Source organism: Melampsora larici-populina (genome assembly GCF_000204055.1).
Source record: "Melampsora larici-populina 98AG31 unplaced genomic scaffold MELLAscaffold_64, whole genome shotgun sequence".
NCBI lineage: Eukaryota > Fungi > Basidiomycota > Pucciniomycetes > Pucciniales > Melampsoraceae > Melampsora > Melampsora laricis-populina.
The window spans coordinates 174,597-196,841 of record NW_006768828.1 but is presented as its reverse complement, the minus strand read 5'-3'; the positions used below and the strand labels follow the sequence as shown (position 1 = coordinate 196,841).

Here is a 22,245-nt window from a genome sequence, read left to right as displayed (position 1 = left end):
CTGTTAGCAACGTAACTTTTTCAGTTTCCGAGACAGTCTAAATGATCACACAAAGTCGGAAGATGATTTTGAAGGCCTCAAAGGACTCAAACTTTTGCCACAAATACTCTCATCGCGATCACCTCCCGTTGTTTATGTCACATCGGTATTAAATTCTTGCACCCATTCCACTCACCCTTCATCAGGCGGCAGGCCTAACTATCCACGCTCATTTTGGACATTCGTTGAAATTTCCTGTGACTTTTGACTTTATGTTAGTACTCTTTATGATTCCCTCTTGATAAAACATACACTTGAAGTCTACAAGCAGGTGCAAGCACAGTTGACCTAAATCAAATCCTGATGAAAACATCCCTCAGTATATCAATACCCGCTCAAAGCCCACCAATTCAATCTAACTCCCACGCACCGGCACCACCGTCCCAACGCAATTCACAACGTTAAAGTAAGTAAGATCCTGGAAGTCTTTTCGCGAAGCTGGTAGTGCTTGGTTAATATATGAAAAGTTCTGAAACTGATGGTTCGGCACATCTTTGTTAGAATTATCCCCTGAATAATTACCAAGTTTTCTGGTTAGTTCTCTTGAATCTTTCACTATTTGATCAAGCAGAAATGACTTAGATTAACCATATATTCTCGTTACTTTGATACAGATTTTTACAATGAGAAGATTCATCGTACTAAGCTTAGTGTTGGGAATCGAGGTCATGTCAACAATTTGTGGATACATGGGGGATACAGAGAGACTTGAAGTCATGGGCTTCTCTGACACTCGGCGATTTCGTACCAGTCTTGAAGACGGTGAAGATGGGCGGGCGTCTGAAAGAATTGACTGCCAAGCCGTAAAATGTACTCAAGAAGACAGTTCCACTTATAACTTACAAGGATGCGGTACTTGTACGGACCCAGGTTATTGTCAACTTCCGGCCACCGCTCTTCCTGGGGTGCTTCCCGGACAGTCCAGAACGCCCATGGATTAAAGCATATATATATATATATGAGCACTCTGTTTAACTACCACCTCATTTTTTATCTAGACTACCAGAAAATGAACTGCCTTTGAGGCAATTCTCTGTAACTACTTTTAATAAACCTATAATTCCAAATTTAATTAGTCAGTCCAACTTGTTTTTCAGCCATGTTGGCCAGCTAAAACAAGGTATATACTTATGCCTACTTTCAAAATTTTGATGTGAGATCCATTGGGACTTTACCTTTTCCCATTTTCTACCTGCCACTCTTGTTATCTCCATACCTTGAGTGATCCTGACAAAAAGCTGGTATTTTGGATTTACATCAACCCTCAAATTTCAGAGACAAAGCAATCCGAATCACTGTGACTTTTGACCTTGAGCCATGGACAACCTCTGTAAGTGTCTACAGAACCACTCCAATTATTGAAAAACTTATAAGAGTGTGAGATTGAAAGGGGATCAGGGCACATGTCTTTGACTTTGGGCTGGAGCAAGCAAAAATCATACATAAGATGGTTTTATGATCATATATCATTGTGGCAATTGTGGCAAAAAGCTCCAACAGATCTCACACAAAAATCTCAACCTGTGCCCTGAGGGGGTAAGATATGAGACTCTTCACAAGACAAACTGTTTCTAAACTACAGTGGGTATATTCTGAAGTAAACAAGTGCCACTCTACATTTTTTGTTTTGTGTGAAGTCTTGTGTTGGTTTTCTGGAAGCTCTTTTTCTGCTCAAATCAAAACACATGTAGGGTTGGAAAATGGTCCAAATGATCCTCATGAAAAGACTACAATGTGCAGACATTCATTTTGTCATGTCCCAAAAAGTCTGGAGAAGTTGTTCAGAGATGAGAGAAATTTGGTTGAAAAACCCAGACACATAATCAGAATCACATCACATATCTCACTTCTATTTGAAAAACTGATAAAAACTTTGGACAGTGCAGTTGTTGAGTATGGGGTTCACCCACTGTAGCTATGCTTGGAAATCAAGTTCAACTGCAACAGGAATTCATAGTCCATCAGAACTCTGTGTTTGATTGGTGTTGGTGTGTTGGCAAGTGCCCACATGATACCTTTGACTCTGAAGAGGAAAGGAAGGTCACATGCTCTTGGCAATGAGAAATTACAACTGTGAAACAGCACACTCTGCAACCATGATCTGCATCTGGTGTGCCAAATAAATGGCCCCAAAGCCACATGTTCTGAACCACTCCAGAAAGGCTTATGGTGTGCAAGTTGGGCAATCATATGATGTCCTAGTCTCCACTGGCACAATCTCTTGAACCCATATTTTGACCATCCAAACCTCTGTACCTATAGATATAACAATCCAAAGAGACAACTATGGCTACTCCCGGTTTCTTGCTTTTAGTTGTACACAAGTTTTTTTACCTTGATATTAAGCCTCTTGCAGTCCAGCCAAAACAGATAAGTACGCCTTTTGTCAAACACCACATGTCACAGACATCACTCACGCACATTTCTGTGTGTCAGTGCACAGTCTCTGATAAACAGAACACCCAGCCTGATTTTCAACTTCAAAGATGTGCCCATGGTCAGACTTGCCATTTGGTGTGTGAATCTTCTTGACAGTTCAGTATGCCAGAGTATTTGAGGTGGTGTGCACGACTGGTCCAAAGCTGGCTTTCTTGCCCCTTTCACATTGGTTGAATGTCACACATCTCAAAATATATAGATTGGAAAATATGCTACCAATTCCTAGAAACATGCAAGAGTTGGAGGGATGTGTATAGTGTGCTGTTACATTACCCACATCAGTTTGTGATTTCTCATCTTTGGCCAGAGTGTAATGCATGTGAAGCTCCTTATGGTTCAGAGCTTGAGAAGAAATGAGACAGTCTGAATTGTCTATCCGGACTTCGGCGGCCGCTACCCTCTATTGCAACATGACAGACCTTGCCTTTGTCAAAAAAAGAATCATGATTCACAGAATGCTGTAAACCCCCGGCGTATATGAATGACAAGCAATGAAATGAGGCATCCTGAGGAGGAGACCTTCTCAAAGCATGGCAAACTCTTACAAGCGAGGCTTCCTCATCTCTTGGATGTTGTCTTTTCCAGACTGTCAAAAGCAGTCCTAGCACATCCTTCCAGGCATCAAGGCTCAGAAAGCCTAGAGATATCCCGGAGAGCTCTCATCTGAGACTCATTTGGATGAATACCACCACAACTTAACCTGAGAGTGCGGTGCTGACGTCCACGCCTTCTGAACCACGATACAAGTGCTTAAGTTTACTTGGGGATGCCGGCGAAACGTCCAAACACAGGTGTTTGCAACATCCTTGTCGCTCAAACGTGTCCTTGTGGTAATTATGAACGTTTTTGTAAAGAATAAAATCTGTTCGAGGCCAAGTTTGGGGATTGCCTTTTGGATTCGGTTTCATGCAAGACTACGTACAACTTCAAGGCAGGATGGAGATGGGGGTCATCGGTTTCTAAAGATGCTGGCAGCGTCAGACTGGCAGTTGTTGGTAGCTTTCAAGCTTTAAAGTTTAGGGTTGAGCAATTACACATACAGATGGCCACATGTAACAGTATCGCCACGAACGATCTTTTGACATTTACGGTCAGGGTATATTCTTATATTGAGATAGCTTAGAAGCGAATTTAGGTCCAAGCGCACCAATCGTCCCCCTGGATTCCCGACCAGTCCCCATCAACTGTGAACCTGAACCATCTAATTTGGCTGGAATTTTTACAAACACCTCACCACTTCATCCAGCCTAATCGTTCGACTAACCTTCACCATCTTCCCGTTCGTCATCGACTTCAATTACCTTCCACCTTCACCACTTTCCCCTCCTGTTCTCTCTTCAAGTAGTCAAGCATCAGAACTACTTGATACGGACGAAAGACCGAGCTACATTTCAAATAGTCTATCGCGTCTACTGCCATTCATCTTTCCTTTGTACTCCATCACCAATAGTTTATAACCTGTCTAATCTTCCATACACTGATAGGTGATAACTGGAATCGTTCGTCATTATCATTTGGAGAAGTGAGCTTGAACTCGCCTACCACATTGGTTTGAGGACTTGGTGAATTGCTGTGTTATACTGGAATCAGAGGGGTCTTATTGTTAGATATACATGATTAGATTCTGTGTTCTCTCTACCTTTTAAAGTTTATATCTCAAACACGCCTTGACAATAAAGGCACAAGGACAGAGGAACTGTCTAAACCTGACTGGTCGGCTTCCCAACTTCTCGCCTCCGGAAACGGTATACGATTGGGACTGCTTTGTACATTGAAAGTCAGCCCACTTTAAGGTAAGGCCATGGACCTTTTATTGATTGATATGCTGACCGACGCAAATACCATCAATCATTGAGAACGTTTTTTGTGTGAACTGATCGATATCTTTCAATCGTTGTTGACTAAATGCAACACTACACCCCTCTTGCACAATAGTTCGACTTGCGTATCATCAAGTCTTAATCCACATTCATCCTCCGACTTTTAAACCCGACGAGTCTAAACTCTCGTTTGCTCAGTGCCTCCAGGGCAGTTTTGAACGACGACCCATCAGAAATACTCCGTCCGACTTCAAGACATCTTGCACACCTGTGCTCGAGTTTCATCAAATCACATTTCAGCTGTTAGTATCCTCTCATCAACACTCAAAGTGACTAATCTGAGCTCATCCAGGGAACTTGGTTGGTGCAACCTCGTCATCATAGATGATATGATGCACTAATCCAAGGTAGTAGACTCTAAAAGCTGACGGTACGATTGTCGGTAATCCTGTTTTGTTCTCCTTCACAGCAAAAGGTGTGGAGACGTTTCGCTCCCTACACTACAGTTCCAACTCTCGGTTTCCGAGATACCATTGGTCCATTGCTTTTTGAAATAAAGTGCCTACAAGATTCTCAGTGGTCGGAAGTCATTATACATCAACATTGAGGTAGCTGTAGACCAACAAATCTAGCACATCCCCTACCAGTCTCATAAGACTTTGGACAGAGGTGTCTCCGATGATGGCCCAACCCTCACCCGCTCCTTTGCAGTCTGCTCAGGCTCCTCAGGCATTCGCCATCGAAGCAGGCGATCCGTTAGTATCTTCTCATTTTTCTCGCCGCCTCTCCTCCGAACATCACCTCTCTTCTTCCTACCACGTCACGTCCTCGGTCGTTTGGCATTGCTTTCTCGCCTACCGCGCTCTCCTACACTGCATCGCAGCCTTGTGGTTATGTTTTGCATTGAGTACACCCCACAACCGAGTCCCAACAAGCAGGAGAGCCCTCCCTACTCACCTTTCACATGAGAGATATACCCCTCCCTCCCTGCCTCCCTCGACTGTTGAGAACGAGTCGTCAGAACTCCATCTGAAACTAGTTATCAGCTCAGGTTCGGTTCCAGAGCGTGCTGACATATCTTGTTCTCTTATTCCTCAATTGCGTGACGTAGGATCTGGCGACATGTAAAGTCAGCCTGGGTGAGTCTAGAGGTATCTACATTTTCCCCCTGCAAGTAACTTGCACTAATGTGTCTACATCCTTCATGCATCACAGGACCATCAATTTGTCCAGCGCCAGAACTTTATTCCTTGGTTAAGGGCTCAGCTTGAGATTGATCCTATCGATGAATCAGCCCCGAATCCTGAACCTTTGGTCAACTACATCAAACGGCGATTAGCGCTGATTCAAGCTCAGCATCAGTCCAAGACAGCGAACCCGTCAGCTCTGCCCACCCCAGCCCAGCCTCCAGCAAGTGCTCCTTCCTCTTCACGTGCACCTCACGACGCCCAATCTACGACGAGTGACGGTTTCCAGCCGAACTCGTCCGTCCAACGCACCGAATCTACCTCGCATCCTGGCGCGCTCATCAATCATGGTACGTCTGTCAACGGGAATGGTTTGCATAACCCTACAACCAATAATGCCCAAGCCGTACAAGGTAAGCATTGCACTCGTAGTAACAGCGTATGCACAATCAACACCAATGACTCATAAGCGTTATGTATCGCTGTTATAGATTTATCCTCCTCTCATCAGGCTTCTTCCCATAATTTTTCACCAGCCCTCACGGGACAGATGACCTACAGCAGTCAGCTTGGGGCTATTGCAGACGCGCACATGGGCAGCCCCTCCACGGGTGTAGCATCTACACATCCCCTGAACACGCTAGCACCCAATCAAATGGAAGCACAGTCTTATCATGAGCGAATCCAGCAGTCCGCCTTGGCGCACGATCAACAACAACCTCTTCTAGGTTTTTCAAACGAACATGCGGCTAGGTATCAGAAGCATCCTGACTTACCTCAAATTCAGCATCAACAAGTTCCGCTACAAGAAATGCCACAATATCAACCACAGCACTCTATGCATCATCAGCTCACTCCGCGAGACCAGCAACTATTACTGCAGCAACACCATGCGCGACTAGCACTGTCAGCTCAGCCATCGTCGACTTCAACAAACTCTCAATCTTCTCCACATGCGCAACTGATCCAATCGAACCAATTCAATGGGCATCTTCAACAACTTTCACCGCAAGTCAATTCATTTCCTACTAATGGCTTCGTCTACTTCAACAATCCTCATATGGGTCATCTTGACTCTAGCAGTCAGCCTCGATTTCCTGATTCAATGTCGCATATACCTTCCAATTCACTACACGGTGAAACTCGACCACTCGCCTCATCCATGCAACATATCCAACCCGGGTTAGATACGAGCGTGCCCAAAATACCACCTGCTGTATCTAGCTCCTCGGAAACATTTTCACAATCTAGCAAACCTGAACCTCAGGAGAACAATGAACCTAAAGCATCTTTGGTGAATCAACCGCGTACTACTCGCAGTAACACGGCGGCGGCAAAGAAAAATTTGCAAGGTGGCATCTCTCCTGAAACCATCAAATTAGCTCCGCCACCTGTTGCACCCAATCGCAGCAACGGGGCTAAGTCGGCTTCTCCCGTACCTGCCGAACAACCTGCAGTTGCACCTGCTCCTCAGCAAGTGAATGACCAATACAGTCGCAAAGCATGGAAGAGTCGATTGTCTACCCTCAGAGCCGAACTGGATCATATCCAGAAGACGCCTACGAGAACATCCAACAAGTTGATCAAACTCTTGAGTGTCTACGCCATATCTCCGACGCCCCAGTCTGGTGATTGGTCTACCGTCCCCCCGGAAGGAAGACTCGAAGTCTTGACAGCTATCAGACCCAGTGCAAACAAAGACTTTTACAATGCTTGGGCCGCGGAAAGCAAGGGACTTGGCCTCTTGGAATCATGGCTCAAAGGCTCAGTTCACGCTCACGAAAGGGCAAAGGCGAAAGTAGCTGATGATCAAGACGCAGAATTTCAAGAGCGAGATGCGGTTCTGCTGTCATTACTACAGGTATGTTTATTGTTATTTGAGCTTTTGCTACCGATGCGCTTCCATATCGAGGTTGCGATTTGCTGGAACAAGTGATGTCTTGACAACCGTTACGCAACGTTTCTGACTCACAATTGTGACTTTAGATGCTCGAAAAGATGCCAATCACCTTGGATAACCTAAAGAGTCACACCTTTGCCAAACAAGTCTTGCGGATCAACAAAGAAGTGAACGCCCAAAGGTTCTCAGACAGTTGAGTATATCGTCATCGGGCTGCTAATACATATATCAACTCATGTACGCGACCTGCGCGCTGATATTTTGCTCCCGAATTTCCAGACGTCAAGACCCTGTCTAGAAAATTGGAACAACAGTGGCGAACAGCAGTCAGGGATGCCTCTACAGCCAAGTCGAGCAACGCGTCTGCCCTCAAAGATAACAAGAAGCGAAATGAACCTTCGCCTGAGCCAGGTAAGTCCAGACGAATGCAGACCGTTCATTAATTCATTGCTGACCACCTTGTGAGTTCGTTTTCATCGTTTCAGCCACTGTCAAAAAACGCAAAGTGGAGCCTGTCACGAAACCCTCCTCAGCCAACAAAGTGCCCGATGGGCTCTTTGGGAGGCAGGGGCAGAAACTACCAGCATTTTCGAAAAAGAAGCCTGAACCAGTCCCACCTCAGGCCACCGTCGCGCCGAATGATCCGTTTGCTGAAGCAATGGCCGCCTTGAAAGAGAAAAATGCCATCCTCGGTTTGGGCGAGGTCAACATGGCCTCTTCCGCGCCACCGAAAGCCAAGCCGAATGGCAAACCATCAAAGCGAGTAACATTTGCGCCGGATGATAAGTTATGTCAAATCAAGATTGTTGAGAGATTGGTCTATGAGGGTGAAGAATTTGAGGTCAGTCAACACATCACTTCCATCGCCAGACATTGTATACTGATCTTGTACCTTTTGCTTTATGCCTTTGCTGTCGGCTACCTTCACAGCATCATCCTTTGGGAGATGCGCGAAAGATGGATGCGGTCGAGGGTCGATATCTACATCATGCGGAAGAGTTCTTGGAGGAGGAGATGGAATGGGTCACACCTTTGGAGGTTATCTTGACAGCTGAGACTATAGCCAATCTTGAAACTTCTCCGTTGGAATCGCCAGAAGCTGCGAAGCAGGAAGAGCGTGAGAAGACTGTGGTCGAGGTTATATACTATGATGAGAGTCAAATACCTGAGTCGCCCGACGAACCCCCTGAGTGCGATCGTGGAATTGAAGATGGTAGCGGACATGTACCAAAGTTAATGAAACTCGGTGGCGAATTGCTCACCGATCCAGAGATCCCGCGATTGATTGCCCGAGCTCATGCTGATAACACGGCACCGGACGCACCCGTTGCCCCAGATTCCGCTGTTAGCGATATACTGGCTCGTCTCAATGGCGGTGTAGCGCCACCTGCCGGACCCTCTCAAATGACAGGCCAGTCAGCGTTCCCAAACGGAATCGACCTGGACCTCTTAACGTCATTATCTCAAGCAGGTTCCTTGCAAGCCTTGCTAGCTGCTTCGACACAAATCACTACAGCCCCTGTAAGCTCACAAATCCTCCTCACCCGTACGGAATATATCCACAGCTGTGGCCATCACCTGACATTTTCTTCCCACATTTGAATCTATAGGCCGTATCACCCATGACTACCACACAAGGAGGAAACTCTTATGAGAATGCGCCTCGGCAACACAACGGTTGGGGTGCAGCTGCAGGTTCAGCACGAATGTCAGGCAATCGAGATATAAATATTCCTACCGGTCCAAGTGCTGGATCAGGAAAGAAAAAGGGACGGAAGCATCGAAGTAAGGACTTCTCTAAACAGAGATGTGTGTCTCAATTTGATTATGTGGAAAAGGCTCAACACTGATTTGGCTTATTTACTTCCTCCTTTGTTAGTGTCTGCTTATGATCAGTATGGACGGCATATCAAGTGCAAATGGTGGCCACAATGTCCTCATGGTAATAAATGTTTTTATGTAAGTCTCTGGAGGCTTTTTTATCAAGTTATACGGTTCGGATTCCTCGCAGGCTTTCTGACGTTTTTTTATTATCTCTTTTCAATTGGTGCTTTCTTTAGCGACATGGCGACTAAGAAAATAATGTTTCTAAATGGCGAACGGCTTTTCGTATCTGATGTTATTTATTGTCGTCTACCTTCTCAGTCAATCTCTTTCACTCGCCAATCAACATTGTCTCTCAAAAACCAAGTTCTCTAGATTTCATGATTTTCTTCTATTCTTTTTCGCAGATTGAAATCGCGCGTTTTTCAAGATCAACATTTCTCACTATTTTCCATTACATTTTTTTGCTTTTCACATGTGGACTAGCTTTAGGGGTAACGTTTTTGATCTGGGTTGTTTCATCACATACAGACACACTTCTTTTTTATTATCTTATAATCTTTTGTTTGGTTTAATCAAAGCTTTTTCGTCATATAATTTCTTTTTTAAAACTTCATATGTATCACTTTGTTTTCGCATTTGAATCATAACTTGATCTCATTTTGTTGAATTTTTCGGTCTTCATTTTTTTTGGTCAAGTCATGATGCAATCTACTCAGTAGTTCGTGGATCACATGATTACAAATGTTTTCTAGTATTATGCTTGGGAAGTTCAGAGGAAGTGAGCATCCCTTTTGAGAAGAGCAGTAAGCATACTCCAGCCATTTGATTTGATCTTCAAGAGGAGCCAAAAGATGAGGTGAAGTTTTCATCAATTTGACAAGGTCACAAGGAGTTGGATTGCCTATGTGCACTCGAAAGGTTTGCAAAATCGAGGTGTACTGCCTGAGAAACTTAATGACATTTGAAAATGACAATTGATCCAGTCTCCATTCACTCTTTCCCTTACAAGTTTTTGTCTCAATACAAGTTTTTGGCTCTTATTATTCAAATGTCTCTCTTCTCACTGAATTTGTGTGCTCTCTCTTGTGTTTCTCAAGCTCCTTTTTTGATGCTGGTTTTTTTACCACAGCTTTTGGGCCCCTGCACTGCACTGGGGTCGGGGATTGATGGAAGTACATCAGTGTGCCCACATGAAAATTCAATGGCTCGAATCCACTTATGATACTAATTTGACTTCATTCATGGCTCATCATTCTTGAATCTTATGTATTCACAATTCCAATGCTTTTCTGGATCACAGAGATTGAAACACTACACTCTCTTGAGGCCCGTGTGTATGAAACCCCAAAAGCACAACTCCCGTACACACCAGATCAACCTTTGAAACACACTCAATTGGGTCAGAGGTTCTTAACACCCTCTCTGTGTGTCTGGTTGACTCAATGGGATCCCCTTGCGCAGAGTTAACTTGCACACACCAGATACACAGTTGTGGATTTGTTTGACTGTGCCTGTTACAAAATGGCCCGTGTTGAATCATGACCAGCCCATCAGTGTATTGCTTGAGGCATAAAAAGATCTAGCCACTTCACAGGTGACACAAAGAATGTATGAAAGGAAAAGAATGAGCCACCCCTTGGTGACCCCACATGATGCGTTGTAGGGGAGTCGAACCCCTGACGAGGCCATGGCAAGGCCCCAGTTTACCGCTAGCCTAACAACACATGGAGGACAAACCTGATCAGGATTCCTCGTTTGCAAAAACACCCTGATCCACAGCCCGGCTTCAGCACAACTCACACTGTGTGAAACAAAATTACACATACATCCACATAAAAGCTGGTTGCACCACATGACACACAATTTGACATGACATATTACTGGGTGACATGTGTCATTAGGGCTTGGGCACAATTTTGAACAACCGGAGCTGTACCTCCAGAAGTTGGTGAAAGTTGGATTTCACTCAAAGTGAACCTTAACCAGTTTATTTGGGGGTCTGAAAACACATGTGAAAGTTAAGAAACAGCTTTCTTCATTAGGCCGTTTGATAAAGCTTGCTTGGTCCTGATTTGAATTAAAATCATTTCACCCTGCACCTGTGGCACCAATACCGGAACCACTCCACAATTTTTAGCGGTTGTGGAGCGGTATTGGAGCGGATTTCACACCGCTATATGCACCACTACATATAGCGGTGGCTCTGCTCCACCATCCAGATGCTGGATTTCAGGTATTGGAGTGACCGCTCCAATACATGCCGGGTCCGGGTTTTGTCTGATATATATTGGACAAAACCATAGATAGGGACATACTGAGTTTTCTCCAATATAATTCAGACAAAACCATAGATAGGAGCATATCCTACTCTCTAGATACTTCCTCCACAACCACCTTCAATTCCATGAACACCACAAACTAGCCATCCAACTACAGACCATCGACTACAGACCCTCATACAATGGACCACACTTGGGCTTTCTTTCGGAAATGGCTCACTTGTGGTACATCCCACTTTTCCATTTTTGAAAGGTAAGTGCGGCACTTTCTCTCATTGTTTATCCCTTTGCGATTGATTTCACACTCTAACAAAACCTCCATCCACTTCTAATCCAATGCCCGTCTCTCAACAACTTAGTTCAAACTTGCTTCAGGTTCCAAATTGGCATCTGCCAACTCTTCTTCATCCTCTGCAAGATGACTCAGTCTCTGACCACCCAATCCAAATTGTCAGGAACCAGGTTTTGTAGTACTTCCCAAGGACTCACGGTCTTCTCTCTTGACGCCTCACGATGCCACTGGTTTGGACACATCTGGTCCTCGTGCTAACCGTCCTGCATCACCTTGACCTCCCTCTCTAACAAAGAAGAAAGTGAATAAGGAAGGACCTTCAGCCTCTCAAACAAGGATGAAGTCGACCAAAAAGGGAAAGGTCAGTGTTGTCATCCTAACAGTCATATTACATAGGGATAGAACTAACAATACATTACTTATAGACACGCTTGTCAACAAGTAAACATGCCCAATCAACTTCACCAGCGGCGACCTCCAAGGGTGGCACACCCACATCCTCCAAGCGATCTAAGGCAAATGTAAGTGTTAGCTTGTCAAATCAGATCCTTCTTTATCTAATGACTTCCTTTTTTCCTAGGAGTACAAGGTTCCCAAAGAAATGGACTTGTCGCAAGATTCAAAAATTGAGTTTGTTGGTACCAACAAACCTGGTTATACCCAAACTTATATAAGTCCAACTCGCGTGGCCCCGGGGTACAAGTACCACGTATACCTCCAAGCGCCAGCGAGGGACTTACGGCTAATCACAAAATTCTGGCGTGAGACTAGACAGGGCTTTTGCCAAAAATCTGTCATCTCACTTTCTCGCAAGTTCTACTTATCAACTCATAAAAAGTTGATAATGAAAATCACGCGCACAACCTCCACTGTCAATTTGCCACACGCCATATCTATATGGCCCCAGGGGTGCAAAAGATGTGAGCAAAAAAGTGGTTGGCTCAAAACTCGGGGCCGTACATGACCAATGGATGACTGCGGCGTCCAAAACCCAGTTAGGGGGACATAAAGGTCAAAAACACGTAGACAAACTGCTGTTTGTCAGCCGGCAAGGAATCTTTGACAAGTACACAAAATCCAAACTTCAGTAGCACCACATCCGCACGCATACCACCCATACGACTCCATACAACTCACGACTCTGGCCACTCGCGATGCTACGAAGGAGTGTTTCTGCAGCCAATGCAGAGGAATTAGCACTAGCAGTAGCGAAATCAATCACTGCCCGGCCCAAACTGCGAGACGAGCTCATCGGCATCAGTGCAGACCAACAAGCCAAAATCATAAGCGACTTGTTTCAGGCTAGATACGGATACCCAGCTCTAACTGAGCAAATCAACGCGGTGGTCCACCTCATCAATGGTCGGACAACGTTCTTATTAGCGGGGACGGGGTTTGGAAAAAGCAGAGTGCCCGAATTGCTCTATCTGGCGTATGCTGAGCACTACGCTCCTATACTGCTGAGCATTAACCCGCTAGATGCACTAGGTGACAACCAGGTGAGTTTATGATTTTTCACATTGTTCTCTACTCGGTAGCAGCAGGCTTACCACACCATCAACTGAATTCACCAGGTCAGCGAGAAAGACGCGGTAAAGTTGAATGGCGTGAATTTGACTGGCGCCAATTGCACACAGGAGATGTGTAATGCGATCATTCAAGGGAAATACACCTTTGTCTATGTGGTATTTACATTCCGGTTACCTTTGTTCAATATTGGGAACCAGACTGATTATCATATGAATATTGTTTTGCGGTGTTAGAGCCCCAAAATTGCGTTAACTAGCGCAATATTTGACCACATGTGGTCGGATCCCCGATTCCAGTCGAGGCTGGTACTCAATGTCGTCGATGAGGCCCACATGGTATATACATGGGGCCTCGTCGAGAGCGGGCAAGCCAAAAAACTCTCCAGCTGGACTCGGGTTCACGATGGCGGTGCTTTCCGCCCTTCCTACGGCCAGCTAGCCCGGCGCTTCCTTGCTTCAGACAAGGTACCTCTATTGTTGATGTTGGCAACGTGTACGCCTCAAGCGGTCGCTGCGATATTGGTCAACCTCAAACTGGATTCAAGAGACGTGCGCTTTGTAAGAGCCGAGCTATGTCGGCCCGAACTCCGGCTCATCAGAAGGGCCTTCAAACGGCCTCTTCATGCCTCGCTACGCACGCTGTTCACCCATCACTCTTTGATTCCAAACAAGGCGATTCCACCTACTCTCATTTATTCCGGCACCCAAAACGCTACCTTAGACTACTTAGAGTTGATTAATAATGCACGAGGTCACCCTGCAGAAGCCGGCAATGGCAGATCTGAGTTTGCTCGACGTTACCACGCTACCACCGGAGACAACGCCAAAATTGCCGCCGTCGAGGCATATGTAGCATGTACCCTGGCTGTTATCTGCTGCACGCTCGCCCTTGGGTTGGGTCAAAACTGGCATCGAGTTCGCCGGGTCGTCATCGTGGGCTGACAAGACCCGTGCAACTTCATCCAGATGGCTGGAAGGTGTGGACGTGATGGTCGACGAGGTCTTGGCTTTCTCTTGGTTGAACACTCTCGAACCAACGGCAAGAACAGCGTGGAGGATTTTGACAGCAAAACGGTGATGTCGGATGACAACAGGATGGACGCTTTATCTATTACTCCCGTATGTCTGAGGGTGGCACTCGCTGTAGATCTTGAGTAAGTCTGTCTTTCGTGATTCTCTTTGCTTTTGGGCCTTGTCCTGACCACATTGGCCTCAGCCAAGGCTACATACCTCTCGATCCGGATGTGTGGGTGGTTCTCAACAAGGAGGAACGTCAACGTAAGGCAAAAATGCAACCTTGCGACTGCTCAAACTGCGAGCCCGAAGAAGCCGAAGCACTGTGACTCGCGCAAGCAGCGCTCACCAACGACAACTTTGATATGGCCCTTGATATGGGCGAAGAGCAGCTCCTAGATTTGATTGACAGCCTCCCCGAACCACCACCACAACCGGTGATTGATATACAGCGAACCGCCATCCCCTGCGGCAAAGACGACCCAATTGAAGACTGTCCCATCTTGGGACTCCTGGTGACGATTTTGGACCTGGAATTCCAAAAGCTTTGGCACTCACATTTCACTCGACCTTGCCACCTAAGCCCTGAAGATTATTTCGGGCGAGAACTTGCATGGGAGGTGGCCAAAAACATCGATATCATCTCTCATCCGGACGACTTCGCTGTTGTGCTCGCTAGCGAATCAATACCTGGCCAATTTCAATGCCATTTCGCTGCTGTCATACGTTGGCGAGCGGAATGCCCAGCGGATCCGATCATCGAGAAAGCCGCCGAACGACGGCCAGCACACTCTCGCGGACCCTTCATACCGGTTCAATCCGTTGAGGGTGCCCTCCTCTCACAAGCTTGTGCAGAGACCCGTAAGACGGCAACGCGCGAGGCCAAGCTTCTTCAGAAGCAGGAGGCCGCACATGCGAAAGCAGCGCTAAAAGCCGCGGCTGCTGAAAAGAAAGCTCAGGAAAAGTTAGATGCCGAATTGCGACGAATACAATTGAAGGCAGAGGCGGAATTGGCACGGTCGAAAAAGCGGGAAATGGCCAAGCAGAAGAGAGACGATGCGGCGGCGTCTGCAGCAGCCAAGCGTGAGGCTCTAGCCGTGGCTTCTGCCTCGAAAAAGGACGTTCGGGCAGCCGCTGCTGCCGCCAAAGCGGATGCAGCGAAAGCTGGCCCTGGCCCTTCTGCCGGCAAACGAGGCACCGCTACAACCATACCCAGTGTGCCTTTGCGCCAAAGGACCAAACGCAGTGCGGATTCACCGCATGGTGGTTTAGCAAATAAGAAAACGTCTACAAGCAGTGTATGTGCTTCTTTAAATTGGTTATGCGCAAATTTAACATACAGGAGCTAACTACGGTTCACTATTCTCCAGCGCATTCTGGATTCTGATCGTGCCACGACAACAACACATCAGCCGCCCCCCAGCGGAAACGCAATGCCCGACCAGCATTAGCGTTGTGGTAATCAAAATATGAGACCAATCAAAAAATCAAAAAAAATCGAATTTTGAATTACATCAATTATATTACATATAGTTTAATATTTACATCATTTTATCATTCAAACAAACTTATCAAGATAAGTATAAACTATTAACAAACAGATTACAAAAAGAAAGAAAGAAAAAAACATAAGAAAAACTCGAAAATAGAGGTATACAGGTTGGAAATGGTTTTTAGGGTAGTAATATTAGGTTTATGGGTTTAGTAGGGTTGGAATACGAAAGAGGAGCATTGTTTTAGTCAGCAACAACTTTAATCTTGGTGGTTGATAAGAGAAAATAGAAGTTATTAAGGAAATGGGAAAAAGTCGAAATTGGTAAACAAGGGTTTACAGGTAGTTTTACATATGTAACAGTAGAATTAGTAATGAATAAAGTTGCCAAGGGTGTTTTTAGGGATTTTCACGGTTGGAGATTACTGTGTAATGTTACAGAAGGCAAGAAAGGCTTAGTAAAAGGTGTGAAAAGTGAAGAAAATAGGTGAAAATAGTCGAAAATGAAGGTTTTCAGCTAATTACATATGTCAAATGACGTCAGAATAAGTTGGTAGATGGCTCATTCAACGCAGAAGAGTGGATTACATAATGTACAACCTTTGAATCATTAGTAACGGAGGTGTATGTAAAAAGTTATAAGGGAAATAAGAAATTGGTGTGAATCTTGAATTTACAGTCACAAGACACATGTAACACCAAAAACCTTAACTTCACAACTCAATATCTTACTCATCACTCATCAGAAGTAGGTCTTATAGGTGTCAGAAATGATCAGTAACACGTGGGCTACAAGATGCACTTTAGTAATCAAAAATTGGAGCACATCTGAAAAAATTTGTAATCTCAAAAATTGGGTTTCAGCTAGTTTACAAGGAAAAAATCACCTGTATTCATCTTAAGAAGTGCTGTACATTACATCATTGCGTCATTGATCACTTTTGGCTGTGAAAATTACATCATACATTAGTAACAAGATCATTACATTGCGTCATTACATGGTTTTTAGGGTTATTTAGGCGGATTTGATTGGTTTTTGAGGCTGTTGACTGTTGTAAAGATTGTTACATGTGGATATAAGTACTCCTTGATGATTTTGGGATTGTAGCGCCCTTTTCTGCATCTTATACCTTTGTTGTAGTGTTATAAATCATCATTTATTTACTATATTTGTACTAAGATCACTTAAATCCGCCCCTTCAAAAGTAAGGAGAAATTTATTTACGTGTGTTAAAGACTACAAGTCTAATTGGGAATAATACTTACAACAGTATTGCTAGTAATAAACATAGTGTGTGACTTTTTTGCGCTTAAAATCTGGGAATAATACTTAACAACAGTATTGCTTTATTTCTCTGGTGCCTTTTATCCTTTTCTCTGTTATCACAAAGTGGTCAGCAAGTGCCCTTGTGCTGGTTTCTTTGAAGAAGGCAGTCTTTAGGCAACTTCTACTATATTACACGTAGTAGATTATCCCTTCTTAGGTGTTGTAAAGCTCTTGTTGAGCTTTAAATACTACAGCGTCGGCACGAATTAGTTTGACCATGTTAACCTCACCCTCTCTATATATGTTGGTCACCTGGGCAGACGGACGTCGGGCGGTTTGATCTCCCAAATGCTCTTTGGCGTATGCAAGGAATGCCAAAAGGGATGGCCCGGTGATGGAGTTGAGGTTGGGTTGAAATAGCAAAGTATGGCCCGAGTTGGTTTTGAATAGCTGCATTAGTCTTCTCAGCTGTGGACAGATACATATTCGTTTTAATGCTAGCAATATTTGCAATTGAAAACACATGTTTAGCCATCCACACACCAGAGGAACCAGGGTCGATATGAGGTCTGTGAGACGTCGTATGTCGGTTCCATGTCCCTGTGACGCGGCATCAAAGCATGTTTCACTTTTACAAAATATATGTAATGACAAAAAGACAACAGCTGTCCTAAGTAAGAATATATTCTACTCACAGTATCATTGTACACACGCTTGAGATAGAAGATGCTTACTTCTAGGAATTCGTCGATTGGAAGCCAATGGTCCGCGCGTTCATTGGACGGAATGAGAAGGGAATGCTTAATGGCGTGTGCGAGGTCTTTAGGTAAGTCTTCCTCTAACAGTAACACAATTTGGGGTATATGCCTTGCATAATGACTTAGCCCCTTGATCCCTTGTGCCATTATAGCCCATTGCTTCCACACTAGCATCAGCCAGCCTATGTCTCCGGTGCGTGTGGCTTCGTGCGCTTCGACAACAGTACCAAAATCTTGGAGTCGCAACATCAAGTTGTACTGGGTGGGATCTTTGTTCAGTCGCGCTTTTTCTAAAGCGGCCCCGTGGAAATATTTAGTCCATATGATATCGATCAGACTTTGGCAGTCCGAGGTCGTGGTTATATCGAGTGCCTTATGAGAGGCCAAAGTGTGGCTGTAATAAAGAATCCAAGCTAAGTTTGCCTCATTGATGTAGACCTGAATGAACCACTGACCTAATTATATGGGATAGGTTGCCTTGATGAAGGATGCGCGCGGATCGCATGATTGTGTTGAAGTCCTGTGATGCCGGTGGTTTTTTGTATTCACCACCTAAAGCAAATAATGACCGCCACGCACCGGTGTCATCGCCGCTGTCGGACTTACCCCAATGGTGAGTCAATAGAGCCTTGGTGAAGTTCCACGTTGTGTGTGCACCGCCAAAAATTGACAGTACCCATTGCATACCTTCTACAGAATCAATGGGTGGAAACCTTTTCTTTCGAAGACTCTCCAACAACTGGTTCGATCCGACATCGCCACTGGCAACCAATAGACTCTGAGCATATTTGCTCTTGTCCAAACCGATCTGCGCTATTACTGCATCAATGACACATGATACCCCTTCAGCTGAAGAATCCGGGGCATCCATCATTTGTAGGAAATGAAGGTTTGGTTGGTGCATCGGAATAGGGTCTACTGAGGGTGGTCGCGTAGTAAGTGATGGTAGTTTTCGGGGGTCCGGCGCACCAGGGATGTAAGCCGCGTATTCTTTCAAAGCTTTTGAGATTTGAGCCTTCACTACCTTGACCCAATGTTCAGCTTCATCTACGCTAGGTGCAAACAACGAAAGAGATACGGCTTTGCGGTCCGCTGCCGCCATCGCATCTAAAAACGCGGCAAGGCTGACAGCCTCTTTGGTGCATTTCACCTGAAGGCAAGCACGAACAACCACATAAAACCCCCAAGGTCCGTGGAATAGACGTGACGAAGTTTCCACGCGAGTGTTGTGAATCTTCAACGCAATGTCAATGTTGTCATATACTAATAAAGGTAACAGTTTATGATTTAATTTGAACAATGCCATTGTGCGATCCTGTTGTACCATTCGGAGATGGTGCATGGCTGACAATGTGGTCTTCCTTGAAGTAGTGAGGCCGTGTGCATTGAGCCATTCATTAACTCAACAGGAAACCCCAGCGGCGTAAGTCATCAGACTGTGCGCCAGGGGAACAGCGTTGGCCCGTCGATTGCAGCACATTGCAATCATTGCACATACCATGATTGGCAGCTACACCGCCGGAACCGACAAACAACAGACATTTCACTGAGTACGATCAAACACGGCCAAAGCAGTGACCAGCATACCTTGGTTATTTTGTGAGTGTCTTGGTCTGTTTTCGACGCCTTGACATAAACCAGGTTTTCCATCGACATGACCGTGGCTTCGTCATCGATCGCAGAGTCAGGAGACTCTGTCAACTCTTGAGAAAGATCATGCGGCACAGTTTCGTCGTCCACATCGACCTCGTTGTGAAGGTTTAGTTTATTCAAACTAAAAGCCAGCTTCCCCCAAATGAGTGAGTGTAGGAATGACATTCCGGTGACCACCTGATTTTCCCGCAGGGTTTCTGCGGTTTTGCTGAAGTAGTCCGGAGTGATTCTTTTGGAACTGACGTATGCACCCCCAGGGAAATGTCCGCGAGGGACTTCCTGTGCATTGACAATAGTCAAAGCCTGAAAAATGGGATTGGTCAACCGGTCAAGCTTAACCTTTTCATGAAATTGCTTTTGGCCAACTGACCTCTTCCAAAATCAAGTTCTCCCAGTCCGCTCGCCCTTTTTCGCACGACCTGGACATCTTGCCCAAATTACGAACGATGGAGCGAGTTTGCAGGAATGCCAGGCCTGTTTTCATGAGCCGACGTCGAGATATCAACTCTTTATCGGTGTTAGACAAAAATGTAACCATAAATTGTTTTGGTGTTAGATCGAGTTTAGTAAGATATTTGCACACCAGCAGGGTGCGAGCAAGAGTGCTCGAATCCTCTGTGGACTCAGTAGGAACTTTGGGATTCATCAATCTTGTCTAATATCTTGGTATATAATTGTCTTGCTGTTGAGGCTATGTAATTAATAAGATATATGAACAAAGGTCTATAGATGTTCCGTTGTAAGCAATCCGAATTGCAATCTTTTGCGGGTGACAGACTACGAGACACAGATGACAAAAGACGGTGAGTCACGTTCAAAGCCGGCATCTACAACGGGCGTGGACATCATCAAACCAGTGTAGTAGCACTTTTTCAGTATGGCACGCAGTGCTACAAAATTGAAGAATCACATCCATGTGATTCAATAAATGACTAACCGACTCCTCACGTTTCAACAATAGAGTCTAATTGTGTGTTCTGCTGATAGTGACCACATACGTGTATCTTGACCATTCATTCACGCTGGATGGCATGAGCGCGAATACCTCATTGGGTACAATAATCCCTCGTGTGATGAAATCAATTGATTTCTCAGACCATTCTCACCATGATTATTGGGATATATATTCAATTGTGGGATTATAGACCTTGGGGGTTTCAGGTATTGATATACTAACATTGCATCTTGAACTACCGCCTTTTGGGATTGTCTCACCAATGACATCCAGATAGGCAGTAGTGTTTGGTGTTTGAGGTTTTAGTGGAAACATTCCAAGGTCTCTGTTTCAGACCACAAGCAATGGGGGAGGTTTTTCAGAGGCTAATCGCATTTCCTTGCCTTAGTTGAGTAGGACTACTGAAAAGAACCTTTCTTTCGAGATCGCACCCTCCACCTCGCTTTTTACCCCTACTCAAAATTCCTTTCCATATTTATAATCATGATGAATCCAGGACCTTACGAAGACCCACTACTAGACATGGATGGGATTGTAGGAAGGATTTCTGGCTATATTGAAGAAGAAGGCTTGACTGTCGAGTCATTCATTGCGGAATATGAAGGTCCAGTTCCTACCTCTGTCGCCAAAAACCGCGCTTCTTCCCCAACTACCACCACCGTACTTCGCCAAACGGTTGAAATTGTTCGCTTCATCGAGGACTGCTCCATGAGTGTCTGGGGCTTCATATTCCACTTCCTCAACCATCGATTCTTTGGCCGACGACCGCGCCGCCACGATCTGTGAGGGGATACCCCGGAGTCCAGGACATTAATCCAAAATATCCTGCTGAGCATCCGAGATGTGATATATGACGCTGGAAATGGGGAAACTGTTTGGCGAGCTTTCATACAGGACCAGGTGAGTTTTTATTGGTTGATCTCTGGGGATAGATACTGATATCAAACCTTGGATCGTGATGTTCCTCAGGCTGATGCTCTTAACATCAATGCAGGCGAGCAGCCCACGGACACTGATGACTCTACGTGAGTTTTCGAGGAGTCCTTGGCCACACCTCATGAAGGGTTTGTAAGTTGCCATACATTATCTCAGTTGTTCACTCGTGATCCATACTTATCTGTGCAATAAATGCCAGGCTCGGTTTCCAGTCCAGGTGCTTGAATGGAATCGAGGGAGAAATGCATTTTAGTTCTTGTGGCCCAACATAAACTGCCGTTTTGACTGTAAAGATTTAATCTCGCCAGCACCCACCTTTCTGACGCGCAGCGTTGGGAACACATGTAGAAAAATGCGGCCCCGAGTTTTGAGCCAACCACTTTTTTGCTCACATCTTTTGCACCCCTGGGGCCATATAGATATGGCGTGTGGCAAATTGACAGTGGAGGTTGTGCGCGTGATTTTCATTATCAACTTTTTATGAGTTGATAAGTAGAACTCGCGAGAAAGTGAGATGACAGATTTTTGGCAAAAGCCCTGTCTAGTCTCACGCCAGAATTTTGGGATTAGCCGTAAGTCCCTCGCTGGCGCTTGGAGGTACGTGGTACTTGTACCCCGGGGCCACGCGAGTTGGACTTATATGAGTTTGGGTTATACCCAAGTACAAGGAGCTAGAGTGATGGATCTTCTCACTTATTTCAAAGCTCCAAAGGTATAAGTTGTTTCATTTTTAAGAATTCACTCTCCTCTCTTGACTCTCCTTTCTATGTTAATCAAAATCAGGCACTAACTATTGTTGTCTCTTCTACCTAGGGTCTATCATATAAGTGTTGATGGTGTTGTAATACTTACACAAAA

The 22,245-nt window shown here is 45.1% G+C and overlaps 4 protein-coding genes across 4 annotated transcripts; 2 read left to right on the top strand and 2 right to left on the bottom strand.

The window, feature by feature from the left end:
• Positions 1-662: 662 nt before the first annotated feature.
• Positions 663-980, top strand: MELLADRAFT_112294 (uncharacterized protein; the record flags this gene model as incomplete). The annotated part of the gene is made up of 1 exon (XM_007416820.1): positions 663-980. One exon carries the CDS (start codon positions 663-665, stop codon positions 978-980), a length of 318 nt encoding a protein of 105 aa, XP_007416882.1.
• A 2,710-nt stretch (positions 981-3,690) lies between these two features.
• MELLADRAFT_57729 (uncharacterized protein) lies at positions 3,691-4,432 on the bottom strand (the record flags this gene model as incomplete). The annotated part of the gene is made up of 2 exons (XM_007416741.1): positions 3,691-4,271; positions 4,414-4,432. Coding segments are annotated over 2 exons (170 nt in total), but the record flags the coding sequence as incomplete, so codon positions are not given.
• A 547-nt stretch (positions 4,433-4,979) lies between these two features.
• MELLADRAFT_68223 (uncharacterized protein) lies at positions 4,980-9,235 on the top strand (the record flags this gene model as incomplete). The annotated part of the gene is made up of 8 exons (XM_007416749.1): positions 4,980-5,405; positions 5,514-5,898; positions 5,977-7,346; positions 7,472-7,577; positions 7,665-7,796; positions 7,871-8,226; positions 8,316-8,906; positions 8,996-9,235. 8 exons carry the CDS (start codon positions 4,980-4,982, stop codon positions 9,233-9,235), a joined length of 3,606 nt encoding a protein of 1,201 aa, XP_007416811.1.
• Positions 9,236-18,302: 9,067 nt separating this feature from the next.
• On the bottom strand, positions 18,303-20,509 carry MELLADRAFT_68221 (uncharacterized protein; the record flags this gene model as incomplete). The annotated part of the gene is made up of 5 exons (XM_007416748.1): positions 18,303-18,363; positions 18,581-18,975; positions 19,431-19,775; positions 19,867-20,151; positions 20,495-20,509. 5 exons carry the CDS (start codon positions 20,507-20,509, stop codon positions 18,303-18,305), a joined length of 1,101 nt encoding a protein of 366 aa, XP_007416810.1.
• Positions 20,510-22,245: the final 1,736 nt, after the last annotated feature.